Source organism: Tupaia chinensis, unplaced genomic scaffold, assembly GCF_000334495.1.
Source record: "Tupaia chinensis unplaced genomic scaffold, TupChi_1.0 Scaffold144045_1, whole genome shotgun sequence".
NCBI classification, from domain to species: domain Eukaryota; kingdom Metazoa; phylum Chordata; class Mammalia; order Scandentia; family Tupaiidae; genus Tupaia; species Tupaia belangeri.
This window is the reverse complement of record NW_006203897.1, coordinates 1677981-1691457: the sequence shown is the minus strand read 5'-3', so window position 1 is coordinate 1691457 and position 13477 is coordinate 1677981. Positions and strand designations below refer to the sequence as shown.

General features: G+C 43.1%; 1 protein-coding gene and 1 long non-coding RNA gene across 3 annotated transcripts in view; one reads left to right on the top strand and one right to left on the bottom strand.

Moving 5' to 3' along the window:
- The window catches only part of LOC106733549 (uncharacterized), a 29188-nt gene extending 15767 nt beyond the window's left edge, over positions 1–13421 (bottom strand). The window contains exons 1-3 of one of the 2 annotated variants that reach the window (XR_001369574.2): positions 13295–13421; positions 11974–12072; positions 5190–5812 (exon numbers count right to left, since the gene is read on the bottom strand). This is a non-coding gene — a long non-coding RNA (uncharacterized LOC106733549). Of the gene's footprint in view, positions 1–5189; positions 5813–11973; positions 12073–13294 lie in introns of those variants that run through there. The other variant, XR_003547419.1, reaches the window with a different exon arrangement.
- On the top strand, positions 12023–13442 carry LOC102480695 (carbonyl reductase [NADPH] 2; the record flags this gene model as incomplete). Its single annotated transcript, XM_014583105.2, is given in 7 exon segments — positions 12023–12094; positions 12371–12468; positions 12555–12709; positions 12788–12830; positions 12913–13012; positions 13125–13189; positions 13325–13442. Coding segments are annotated over 7 exon segments (631 nt in total), but the record flags the coding sequence as incomplete, so codon positions are not given.
- Positions 13443–13477: the final 35 nt, after the last annotated feature.

Sequence of the window (13477 nt, the reverse complement as noted above, 5' to 3'; positions counted from 1 at the left end):
ACACACACACACACACACACACACACACACACACATATAAAACCAGATGGAAGTCAATCTGCTTCTTAACAATTGCTTTCATGAGAAAGAGACACAGAGAAAGAGAGAGAGAGAAGCACCCTCATCAGGACCTCGCCCTGTGAGCCTCTCCCTAGCTCTCCTACCAGCCAGGATCGTGGGCATGCTTGCAGGGTAGCCAGTGTGTAAAAACTGACTAGGGAAACAAACCTCGATCTTCCCTGTGGCCTTAAGGATTGCAGAGTGTCAGACTACCACTGCACCACCAGGACTAGGACCCAGCCTGCTTTGTAGAATTAGCGTGCACAGAGATTCTGCATAGAATGCTGTGCCCTGAAAACCTAAGTTCTAAATAGTTGCTGCAATTACTGATGAGTATTACTAATGCATGCATAAGCGTCAAATGAACATACTTGAATTACTTAGCCTTTCATAATAATTGTTTCATACACATAGAAGTTAATTCAGGGACTCTTCAATTATTCTGACTCACATTGACTCAGAAGCAACTAGAATTGATAAGTTTGGAATCACTCCATTTGCTTCAGGCCTATTTCCTGTCTCCAGCCCTATGGTACCACATGTTACTGTGTTTAGAAAGCAGTTCTGGGATACATGATAAAAGCACAGAGCCTATAAAGATGAAGAAACGGAATTTCTAATCTCTCAATTTTGTCATTTAAGGTGATAGCCTGAAAACTGTCTTTGTGTTTAAAATGTAAAAGAGAGAAACTATGCCAACTGTGAAACAAATTGTTTTTGTTTGGTAAGTGCAGATGTTAGTTTTTAATTGAGAGCCTGATGATTATTACAGGTTATTGTATGATCAGTAGTGAAAATGTTTGTCATGTAGAAGACATTGCTCCTGGTGTCAGATACTCTGGGGGTATCGCTGCATGCCCAGGCTAGATCTGAACTGCTCAGAGGATCTTGGGCCTCAGTAAAAGGCAGCTGCCTCCAGAGCTCAACCTTCTCCCCATTTGCTCTCTGCTCAGTTTTCAGACTCCCAGCAAGGAGGTGGCATAGTGGCCAGAGCTTCCAGGTATCTCAGGACTTTTTCGATCATCGCTTCTTTGACTTCAAGAGCACACAAAGTTTCAGAAAGTGAAAAACGGCTTCTGGTCTCAAGTAAGCTACAGATCCATATTTCAGAATAGATATATTTTTAAATCCCAAGTCTGACAAAAGAATTAAATTCTAGAGATGTGATTCTACCAAGGAGCTCACACAAATAGTTGCCCATTTTCTCAAATCTAGCTTAAAAAATTAGTGATTGAGGGGGTCTGAACAGTGGCCCAGTGATAAAACATGCATTTGCAAGACTGTCTCACATGGAAAGGTTCTGGGTTTGTATCTAGAGACCTCCCTGAGTACACCGAGTGTCTGTGTGCCCGTGATCCAGGGCAGGCTGAAGCAGGAGTGGACTGCAGCATCAAGACCCTGTTGGGGGTGTTGTCTCTCACTCTCTTTGATCATGGAGCAAATATATATTTAAACTTTAAAAAATAGCAGTTGAGGAAATTGATCATTTCAAATATTCTGTCATAAATTTTTTGTCTTAGATAAAATTGATGTTGATGTTCCTAAATCATAGTTTGTTTTAAATTGTACAACTACATGTAATACACACAAATACCCCCAATCTACTAACATATCTACATATACAATATTAACACTATATCATATATATATAGATACTTAATAACTGTATCTATATATGTGTATTCTATATGTGTATACTTCCTACATGCATATCAGTATAGTTTATTTATTTCTATAAAATCAAATGATGTTTGGGAGTGGTCTTTGCAAGAACATTTTAACATACAAATGCCATGTAGTATCATTACACATTGAGAGAATGGCTTGCATTTATTCCTGCTCAGAGAACTTACTACAAAGTACAGAAAAGTCCACTTTCCTCTAGAAGTTAAAAGTCCCAATCCTCAAAAAAGAAAAAAAAAATAGAAGAAAATAATTCCTAATAACAGAGAACAAATTTATGTCATAAGAAAACTGTATGTATGTTGACATTATTTTTAACTGAGTATAAAATTGTCAAAGGTCTATGTTGAAACATTATATGCAAAGATCTAAACATTACCGGGGACTACTGCAGAATGCTGGAATGCTCGTGTTGACTTTTGAAGCAATGCAAAGTGGCTCAAAGGGGTCTAGATCAATTCAGCATATCCAAAGTGAGTTTGGAACCTGCCAATACTAATCAACCAGGTCATCTTGAGTTTGCTGGACCTTAAATCCCAAGCCAGAATTGGAGTTACTTTAAGGAACCCTAAAGAGAGAGGACAATTTATGGTCTCTGTGGAATCTCTTTACATTTTAAAGAGATTTCCTAAAGCAAAACTGTCAGAGCATGTAGCCCAACTCAGACAAAATCTTCCCTGGCCCCTGTAAGAAGCCCTGAAAGAACTTCTAGAACTTCCCTAAGCCCCAAAGCCTTGAGCCCCAAATCCTGAGCAAGTGATAGTGGGAGCCCATGCAACCTGGTGCTGCCCAGCAACAGCGTCCAGAATTTTTATTTCAAAATTATCCCAAACTCCATACCAAGGCTTCCTGTAATCTCTTTCATTTCTTTTCCTTTTTAAGCTTATTTATTTCTTGAGGGAGAGAAAAAATGGAGACTCTGGTAGGATCTTGTCAAACTGTAATCCTCTACCTAACCTTCCAGCCACCCACAGTCATGGGTGTATTCAGGTAGACCCAGAATCTGAAGCCCAGGCTTTCCCTTGTAGCTCCAGTATCTTGCAGGGGCCTGTGGTTGTTAATTAGACTTCATACTATTCTCTACCTGACGCTGAATTCTCCCTGGCATCTTACCATGAGACACTCCCACGTAAGACTAGACACGTAACATAGCCTCCTCTGCAATGGTTCCATAGGGGCCGATGGAAGGCAGGAGATGGATGGGATATTGAATCTTGTCACTTTTCTCCTATCTTATTTTGAAGAGGTTTCCCTCTAAACTTTTGAGATCATCTGGTACTCATTACCTAAAAGACATATTTGGCTCAATATGTTTTTTTTTTAGAAACATGTATAGGACTCCTAGAGGAAACAGGACAGACATAAATATACAAACGTCTTGTTGAGGCTATAGGTTCTGTGAACAATGGCTATGCTGCTAGGGACAGCATAACTCAAAACATGTTACTCTTTTTCATATGAATATTACAAACATAATCTTAATGTTTACTCCAGATCTGTTTCCAAGGAGCCCAAGAGCCTTTGTCAGACACTTAAAAAAGTGAAAATCTCTCTTAAGTGTGACTCACAGTCACACCAAGATTGTTTCGGGAAACCTTCGTCCTCAGCAGCTGGAGTTCCAGTCCTCCCTGACGTCTTCCCCAGGGCAGAGTCTTGCAGAGTCAGGATAAATTTCCATAGAGCCGCCACTGGTGTTATCAAGGAGAAAAGGGTCCAAGGTTACCTGTGGTCATGGGACTTGAGTTTCACTTTGATTTCCTGAAGCAAAACTGCCATCCTCCTGTCTTCCCCTCTGAGTATGTCTCCACTGACAAGGACAAGTTTCAGCCTAAATAACTCATCTCTCCATCTGCTTTGTAATGATTTTAGTGAAGAATTTTCTTCTATTTTATTTGTATAATCTGTGGTAGACTGCACTGCACAGAACAGATACTCAATGAATGGTAGATTCTCAAAGAAATTCACTCCAGTATAATTTTTAATTCTGCAATTCATTGTCATGAGCCCAAATCTTTACTTAGTTTGTACAAGAAAAGGAAGCAGGGAGAAAGCAAAACATTTGGGTCCTCTAGGAGCTCAGGAAAGGAGCTAGTGTGTCCTAAGAACAGCAGAACTGGGCACATGACATGTAAGTTTTGCCTCTAAGCCTCTAAGGAAGAGCTATCAGATGACAATGAATTAGATCAGGCAAGTTCTATTAAAGGGCCCTTACAAACTACGTAGGCAGACCTTTTACCTTCACCCCAACCCTCTTCAGAGCTAGTTGTTCTTTATTTGTATATTTTTAATTAAAGTGTATTTATTGAGAGAGAGAACCCCGACAGGGTCTTGCCAAGCCCTGATCCTTTGTTCCAGCCTGCCCGTCAATCAGGATCATGCCAGAGTGCCCACTGCCAGAACTGAATGTTAGGCCTTCCCGTGTGGCTCCAGGGTCATGCCTCAGAGACCTATCTCCTGCACCATCACAGCTGGGCTCTGTCATTCTTCATTTTATGAAGCTACTGACTTTGAGGAAACTGTAATTGTAGGGTAGCCTTCTTGATATGCCAAAGTGTTCTTCTCCAGGAGAGAAATATTGAAAGGTGGAGAGTATGTCTTAAACCTGGCTACCAGAAGCTGACCTTGAGATGGAGATCTGGGCCCCAGGGGACACCTGAGAGGGACAGAAGGAAGCAGGAGATTTAGCAGCAGCAAAGGCCTTACTCAGCCTCCAGAGGGCTCTAGAGTGGGAGTGACTTTGGAATTATTCTGACTTGAGGAAGGTTATGTTACATCCTGTCACAGATTAAATTGTGTCCCATTCAGGCAGGAAAAAAGCTAGAAAATGGGAATGGGTAAAGGGCTGGAGCATCTGACTATGTGGCTAGATAGAAAACTGGTCAAGGCCAGAAATTTCCACTAGAGTTAATGAAAGCAGGAGATTTCCAGTGGGAAATTACTAGCTGATTAAGGCACATTTGATATAGCCAATGAGGTTAGAGCAATCAATGGGCCCAGCCAATGAGCAATCAACATTATCCCACTTAAGGAATTATAAGCCCCATGGAATGTAACTGCTGGGGCCCTTGAGACACTCTCTCTCCCACTCTGGTCACTCCTATGTCTCAGAAGTGTACTTTTGCTTTTGCTTAACAAACTATTCTTTGCTTTTGTTGTTTGTGTGTATCATGCAATTCTTTGTTCAATACACCAAGAAACTGGATATTGCTGATGGATTTTTTTTCCTTTTTTTTTTTTTTTTTTTGAGAGATTTTCACTGTAGGGCGTGTGCGCTCGCCAGACAGACAGAGAGAGACATAGAGACAGAAAGCGAGAAATCACCCCCCAGGGGGGATGGTCACGCCGCAATCCCTTCTCCTCCATTCTCCTCTTGGGATCTTGGGCACGCACGCACACGTGCCCGGCGTGAGTTTTAAGCCACCGGGTCCGGGACATGAACCGCGGTCGACTACGTGGGAGTCCAGCGACATAGCCATTACGCTAACTACTGGTTCCCGCTGATGGATTTTGAAACATCTCCCAACACTGTCAGAATTCTTATAGTGAAGCTCTCACCTTCAGTTGCTTAGAATATGATTAGATTGGGCTGGCAGGTGGTGTGGTGGTTAAGGCACTGGATTCCCACATGCTGACTGCAGTTCAAGTCCTGAACGTGGTGGCTTGAAAATCACAACAAATAAATAGATAAATAAATAAATAATTGTTCAAGAAAGAAAGAAAGGAATGAATGACTGGATTGGAGACAGGGCCTACAGGAGGGAATTTAGGACAAATGATGCAATATGGGTGGGCCCTATAGGAAAATAGTCCTAAGTGATTCATTTTCAGGAATAGCTTAACAAAAGTTTCTTAACCTGCTTGCGGTTGTGACAACCCAGTAAGTACACGTTCTCAGAAATTTCCTGAACGAACAAAACTCCGAAACAACAGATCATCCTTGAGAAATGACATTTCAAAATGGTGGCTAGTCACCAGCCGTTTGCTCCTTTTTACTTTCCAATTCTTCTCCTTCCTCGGGACATTTGACAGGCCATTTTCGTGGGTTTGTTCTAAGCCTGTGCCTTAGTGCCTAAAAAGGAATAATAAGACTTAGGTGATGGCCAGGAAGATTGTACACCCCATAGTACCCAGCCAATGAGGAACTGGGGGAGAGACTTGGGCACTAGGGAATACACTGTGTTTTATAAACATTCCAGGTGTGCCTGCCCATGCAAGACTGCTATTAAAGTCTTACTTCATGTACTTTGTGTCTCTATGTGCATTCTTCAGCATTGGACAGATGAGCTCGTTTCTCACAGGCCCTACTTCAATCTGACTTGCATATTAAAGAAGAGGGAGAGACACCAGGAGGCTGTGCACAAAGGTAAGTCCATGTTGAAGACACAAGGGAAGGCAGCTGTCTGCAAACCTACAAGGGAAGCCTCAGGACATGCCAACCCTGCTGATATCTGGATCTTAGACTTCCAGTCTCCAAAACAGTGAGATATAAATGTTCATTGTCTAAACCACCCACTTTGTGGTATCTTGTTATGGCTGTTCAAGTTCACTGATCCATACCCCTGGGCCAGTGCTTAGCTGCGAGTTTTTCCCATAGAGAAGCTCTGTGTTGGGCTGGGAGAGATACTATCTTTGCCTGAAGCATGTATTTCCTGGGCAGGGATTGAGCTGGGAGTTCAACAGTCAGGACTGGGTCCTTCAGGGCCTGGGCTGTGCAGGTGGCATCCTCAATAATACTGTGAGCCAGATGGGAGGATCAGAGCAATTACAAAAAAAAGCATCCTCGGGAAGAGGACAGCACTACAGGATGGCATCAATGAATTACCATCACATTGAATCTTTACATTTGAATAAATTTGCCTGTATAAAGTAGCATGTCAGAATCTGAAAGAATGTTACATTAGGTCATCAGGAAAGTCATGACGTGTTTTTCTGTTTTTCCATGCAAAAATGCATCATGACATTCCCAATGACCTAATAGATGGTTTCATTGAACCCTTTACACTGCAAATTCAACAGAAGAGAGATTAATTACATGAGATTGAACTGGTGAAATAGAATTTTATGACTTTTAACTAAAATATTACTGATTTTATTCTATGCTTTGTTTTCCAGATTTAAGAATTTTGCTTTTGATCCTGATATGGATACCATACTTCAACTGTGAAATATTGGTTTCCTTGACCAAGTGAAGATTTTCTGCTGAGACTTCCCCCTCCAGACTCATTTCTAGTGGGTACAGATAGCTCTGTGTCTCTTTCTCTCCACTTCTGTCTGCCTCTCTCTCTCTGTTTCACTGTGTCTCCCTGTGACTTTTAATTTTTTTTTTTTAAGGTAAGGTATTCTCTGGGCTCTCAAGCCTCTCCTTTATTGTGTTAATTGGTGCCTTTCCTCACTTCATTTAGGAAAGGCACCAGGGAAGCCAGGCCAATCCTGATATGGATACTGTACTTCAGCTATGTGTGGTTTTCATTTTTGCTTTTTATAATTACAATCTTATGGTTTTTTAATACTCTTTTTTTCTTTTTCTTTTTCATTTTATTTTTTCTTCTTCTTTTCTCTCCTTAATTATTTTCCTCTTTTCTTTATCTTTATTCATTTTCTGACCAGCTTCTATGCACTAAGTGTCTAGATAGGTCCAAGTGAACAGTTTCTAGTGATCTGAATGATTAGGGTCAGAATATTCCTCTCTTCACCCTGAATCTGATGTACAAAAAGTGAAAATGGAATAGGAGAGAGATTGCAGATCACCTCCTTCTGCTCACCTCTTAACACTCAGATTCAATTTCAAGAATCAGGAAGAAATGCACCATCCATCAGATGACTAGAAATCACTGCAGGATCACAAGAAATATGGGAAAGCAAGACAATACCTCTTCTCTAAGGGAAAAGAATAACACCTCTTCATCCACAGACAGTACAATGAAACTCATTGAAATGTCTGATAAGGACTTTAGAATATTCATAATGACAAAGCTAACAGAGATGGAAAAGAGAGACAATGAACTGTAGAAGAGGCAGGAGAAAAGAGCTGATAAGCTCCAAGCAGTGAGGAAATTCTTGCAAGACCTAAAAAAGGAAATACACACTCTAAAAAATAATCAAATGGACCTGTTAGAGATGAAGGCTATAATACAGAAAGTCAAAATCTCCCTTGAAAGTATTTAAAGCAGACTAGATCATAACAGAAAATCAAATCTCAGATGTAAAAGATAGAATCACTGGCCTAGAAAAATCCTAGAAAATGGTCCCCCAAAATGAAAATAATATACAAGAAATACTAGATCCCATCAAACATCCAAACATCCAGATAATTGGTATCCCAGAAGGCAAAGAGACTCATAAGGGCATTGATAATCTTATGAAATCCTCCAAGAAAACTTTCCAAACCTAGAGAGGCACTCAAAGATCCAGTCCCCCAAATACAAAGGATCCCAAATAGAATCAACCCAAGAGATCTTCTCTAAGACACATTATAGCCAGACTGACCAAAACCACAGACAAAGACAAGATACTAAGCTAGGCAAGAGAGAAATATCAAGTTACCTACAAAGGATATCCCATCAGGCTAACAGTGAACCTCTCATCAAAAACAATGTGAGCAAGGAAATAAGGGAAAATATATTCAAAGTGTTAAGGGAAAAGCAATTTCAACCAAAAATATTGTACCCAGCAAAATTATCTTTCATATGGAAAGGAAAGACAAGAACATTCTCAGATAAACAAAACCTGAAACAATTTACCAGCACCAGACCAGATCTCCAAGAAGTTCTCAAGGGAGTGCTATATCAGGAAAATTAAATACAGACACACAGATATAAGAGTTCAAAAACTAAGAAAATGGCCAACTTAATCATAGAGACAAGTCTGCAGTTGAATATTATATCCCAGAATTTAATTGGGAAGATCGGACTACAAGAGAAGCTAGATTAAGTACATGAGACTGAACTTGGATAGATTAAGTACATTAGAACTTAATCATAGGGACAAGTCTGGAGTTGAATATTATATACCAGAATTTAATCAGGAAAATTGAACCAGAACAGAAGATAAAAGTACATGAGACTGATAGGTTCATGCATCTACCATTTGAACAGAATCCTAACCTGTTTCCTGGCTTTATGTCTCAAGTATATTTCCTTAGTATTTCTTTGGTTTATTAAACCTAAGACTGCTTTTCTTGAAATGAAAAATATATTTAAAAATACCTTTTAATGACCATAGTAAGCTTTATAGCATCAGCTAGGTTTTACCTTACAGTATATTCATTCTACTCAGAATTTCACATTTAAAGTCAGACATTTATTCACTGATAAGTACATAACAGCTAAACTTAGTACTGAAAGTAGATTACTTAAGAAACTTTGTGAATCAATAAAATGCATGGGGGCGGGGTGTATATATGAAACTAGAAATGGAAAATTAGTGATGATAGCATGTATGATTAAGCCACTATGCAGTATATTCTGGATGGGAAATCACATTTTGTATGTTGCGACAATCCTCAGGAATGAATGTAAATTAGTTAATTAAAGTGTTTCAGAAGAAAATTACAATGCGCTTGTAACTAGATTCCAGCTTTGTCCATAGTTTTAGTTTAAGGTATTTCATGAATCAATAAAATGTAGAAAAAATGTAAAAAAAAAGTAATAATAATAAAATTTTAAAAATGAATTATGCTTTTTTTTTTTTGAGAGGTTTTTGCTATAGGGTGCATGCATTCGCCGGAGAGACAGAGAGAGACAGAGAGACAGAAAGCGAGAAATCACCCCCCAGGGGGGATGGCCATGCTGCAATCCCTTCTCCTCCATTCTCCTCTCGGGATCTTGGGCACGCACGGACAAGCGCCCGGCGTGCGTTTAAGCTGCCGGGTCCAGGACGAGAACTGCGATTGACTACATGGGAGTCCAGCGACATAGCCATTACACTAACTGCTGGTTCCAAGAATTTTGCTTTCTTTTGAGCTGTTGATAGGTTCAGTAATTTGATAAAATTTAGTTTGTTTGTTTTTAATTGAATCATAAACTTTTCTCTTCTCCTGACCCATCTGGAATTGGAAAATATTTGTAAGTATTCCTATTTTGTGGCAGAATGGTTATTTGCATAAGCTTGATAATATCTATTGCCTTGCATCAGAAATTGGAAATACTCATTATTGCCAAAGCTTTGACTGGAATATCAGATCTGAAGACATGACCAGAAAGCTATGAAACTAAGGTAAATCTCAAGAAAGCCAACAGAAGCTCTTGGAAAGATTGCCTGGCACCATAAACAGTTCTGCCTGGCAGAGAGGATTAAAGAAGCTACATGAAAGAATTCGTACCATAAGATAACCTGAACTTTTCTAGCCCAGCATTGTAATCAGTAGAGACTGAAAAAAAAAAAAAAAAAAAAAAAAAAAAAAACGCCACAACCAGCGCAGGTTGAAATTAGCAGCCACAACCAGAGGATTACCGGATTACCTTGAGGAAGACTTTGAAGGAAGAAAAAGAGGCTGATCTTTGCTGGCAGAGGATAAACCACAGAATACTTGGTAGGCAGAGCTGAGCTGGGAAAGTTCATGTGTGAATTGTGTGCTGGGTGTTTGCTTTTCAACAGTTTGAGTAGTTGTCACACAAATATTTTCTCAAAAATATTTAAAACCATACTGGCTCGCTATTATAAAGTCACAAACAAAATTATAACAAATATTTTGAAAGTTATCTTTAAAATTCAGTTTTTTGAAATTCTGAAAGCTATCTATTAGTTGTCAAGAACTATGGAGTATGAGCAAAATTTTTGATATGTAAAGTAAATGTTCATGGTAAAATGTAAAAATATTTTAAAATTTAAAAAAGACAGGGGGTAGATCTCTAGGATCCTTGCTTCCAAGATGACAGGAAAAGAAGGAACAATTTTATAAATGCAGCCAAGTGTGGCCTATTCATTGCACAAACTGCACCCATGTGTGTCAAAATTAGGCCATAAAAAGTTCATCATTCGACATATAATAGAGGCAGCAGCCATCAGGGACATTTGCAGTGCAAATACCTTCAACACCTATGTGTTCTGCACACTGTATAGAAAGCTGTGTGATTCATGCCATTCACAGCAAGGGATGTTGGAGCCAATTTCATGAAGCGCAGAAGAACCAAACACCCCCACTCTGATTTAGATCTGTGAGTGCTGTTTGTATGTTTGCAATGTGTGTTTTAGATAAATGGGATAGAGTATTTATATTAGCATATTTGTGAATCTAATAGCATTAAGAGTACCTTCAAAGGAAAAATCTCAAAAATAAATAAAAAGGAGCTGAATTCTTTTTTTTTTTTCTCTGCTAGTAATAGCATTTATTTCAGCCCTGCAAACGACAGCCCATAGAACTGTGTTTCTGCATGTGTCTAAAGGTCACCATCGTGTTTGCTCAGATTCCAGGTGCTCCCTACAGTCTAGGGGTAGTTGAGAGCACCCGTCAGGGACCTGGTGAGGCACTCTGGTGGCTGCAGTGGCCCAGACCAGACAGAGCAGACTGGGGTCTGGTGCACCATAGCCACCACTGCAGCCAGCCCAGGAAGAGGCCACAGCTGCTTGCCCTTTGGGTGCTCCAGCCCCCAGCACAGGGCGGCAGAGCATACCAGGACCCCAGGCTACCAGGGAGCAGCAAGCCTGTGGCCACACTTCTGCCACACCCACAGGCCCAGCTGCTTTTCTTTGAGACAGGCTGGACCAGGAACTAATGCAGATGTTAGGCTCCTCTCCTAGTAAAAACAGTGTTACAGGACCACACAGATGGTATAATGGTTACCACGGTTTGAGTCCCGGACCTGGTGATTTAATATTGCCTCAGGGTGCTTTGCATGTGTGCCCAACATCCCAAGAGAAGGGATTGTAGTGTGACCATCCCCCCTGAGGGGTGATTTCTCGCTTCTTGTCTCTCTCTCTCTGTCTCTGTGGTGAGCACACATGCCCTATAGCAAAAATCTCTTAAAAAAAAAAAAAAAAAAACATAATACAGTGTAATGTTTCTGTCCAGATAAGAAAAGGAAAACACACAAAATTCTGCCCCTGCCCCATGCACATGCATGTCTGCACACAGAGCTTGTCTCACTCTCTCTCAAAGCCCAGCATACAGCTTCTTGCTGGCACATCTGGGAGTGGGGGGAGGAAGGCTGCCCTTCCAGGGGCTCCGGGAATGCCAGCTCTTCCCGGTGTTAGCCATGTTTGCCACCTGCCACCCCGCCCTGGCCCGCCTACCTGCCATGAGGCCTATAAACAGTCCAAGGCCTCCTCTCTCCAGAATGGCCAAAGCTGAGAGGTGGCAGCATGCAGCTGAACTTCAGTGGCCTTCGGGCCCTGGTGACAGGAGCAGGGAAAGGTGAGTGTCAGCTGGGTGGGGAGAGGCTGCAGAGGGTTGGTGGAAGGGAAAGGTGGCCAGAGCCTGCAACACGGCTGCAAGTCCCCACCTGCCTGCAGAGACTGCCCAGGGCCAACCCCAGGACCTGGGCCCAAGGTGTCCTACACCACCTGGCCAGAGCCCAACACCAGTCCCTCTCAGGGGGGTCCATACAAGACTCCCAAGAGGGGAGAGCTCTTTGGGTCCCAGCTTGGTCCAGACGTGCTGAGTCCTCTACAACTGATTGTCACTCTGCAGGGATCGGGCGGGACACCGCAAAGGCCCTGCATGGCTCTGGAGCCAGAGTGGTGGCCGTGAGCCGCACCCACGCGGACTTGGTTAGCCTTTCCACAGAGGTGAGGCAGCAGCCTGGGCCTGCCCACACCGTCAGGCGCCTCCTGAGCTTCCCAGACAGCCTGACCATCACTCCATGTCTCCACAGTGCCCTGGGATGGAGATCGTGTGTGTGGACCTGGGCGACTGGGAGGCCACGGAGCGGGCTCTGAGCAACGTGGGCCCTGTGGACCTGCTGGTGAATAACGCTGCCGTGGCTCTGTCGCAGCCTTTCCTGGAAGTCACCAAGGAGGCCTTCGACAGGTGGGAAGGGGGACTGCCAGGCCAGCGAGGGCTACGAGGCTGAAGGCAGGGGCGGCCATGGTCCCTCTCTCCTGCCAGGTCTATCAACGTGAACCTGCGATCTGTACTCCAGGTGTCCCAGGTGAGGGGGCGGGAGGTGTGGCCCCTCATTGATTGGCTGCGGGTAGGGTGATGTCAGCTGCCTCGTCCCTCTTGGCTTCCAGATCGTGGTCCGAGGCATGTTGGCCCGTGGAGTGCCCGGCTCCATCGTCAATGTGTCCAGCATGGTGTCCCAAGTCATCTTTCCCAACCTGGCTACTTATAGTGAGTCCCTGTGCACCTCCCATTCCACACACAGGGGCCACTGGGCTGGGGGCGGATTCTCTCCAGAAAGATGACTCACTCCCGACCCAGTCCTCACTGCTGCCCCTCGCAGGCTCCACCAAGGGCGCGATAACCATGCTGACCAAGGCCATGGCCTTGGAGCTGGGGCCACACAAGGTGGGTGCTGGCGGCAGGGCTGAAGTCGGAGGGAGGCCAGGGACCACGAGGCTCTGGGCCGCGAGCTCGGTCCGGGGCGCCTAGGCTGTGGGGCGGAGCCCTTACCCGCCGGACGACCCCCTGTGCTGGCTGCAGATCCGGGTGAACTCCGTGAACCCCACGGTGGTGCTGACGGCCATGAGCCGGCAACTCTCCGACTCCCCCGAGGTCGCCGAGAAGCTGAAGGAGCGCCATCCACTCAGGAAGTTTGCAGGTCAGGGGGCGGGGAGTGCGCGCAGTCGCCGGCCC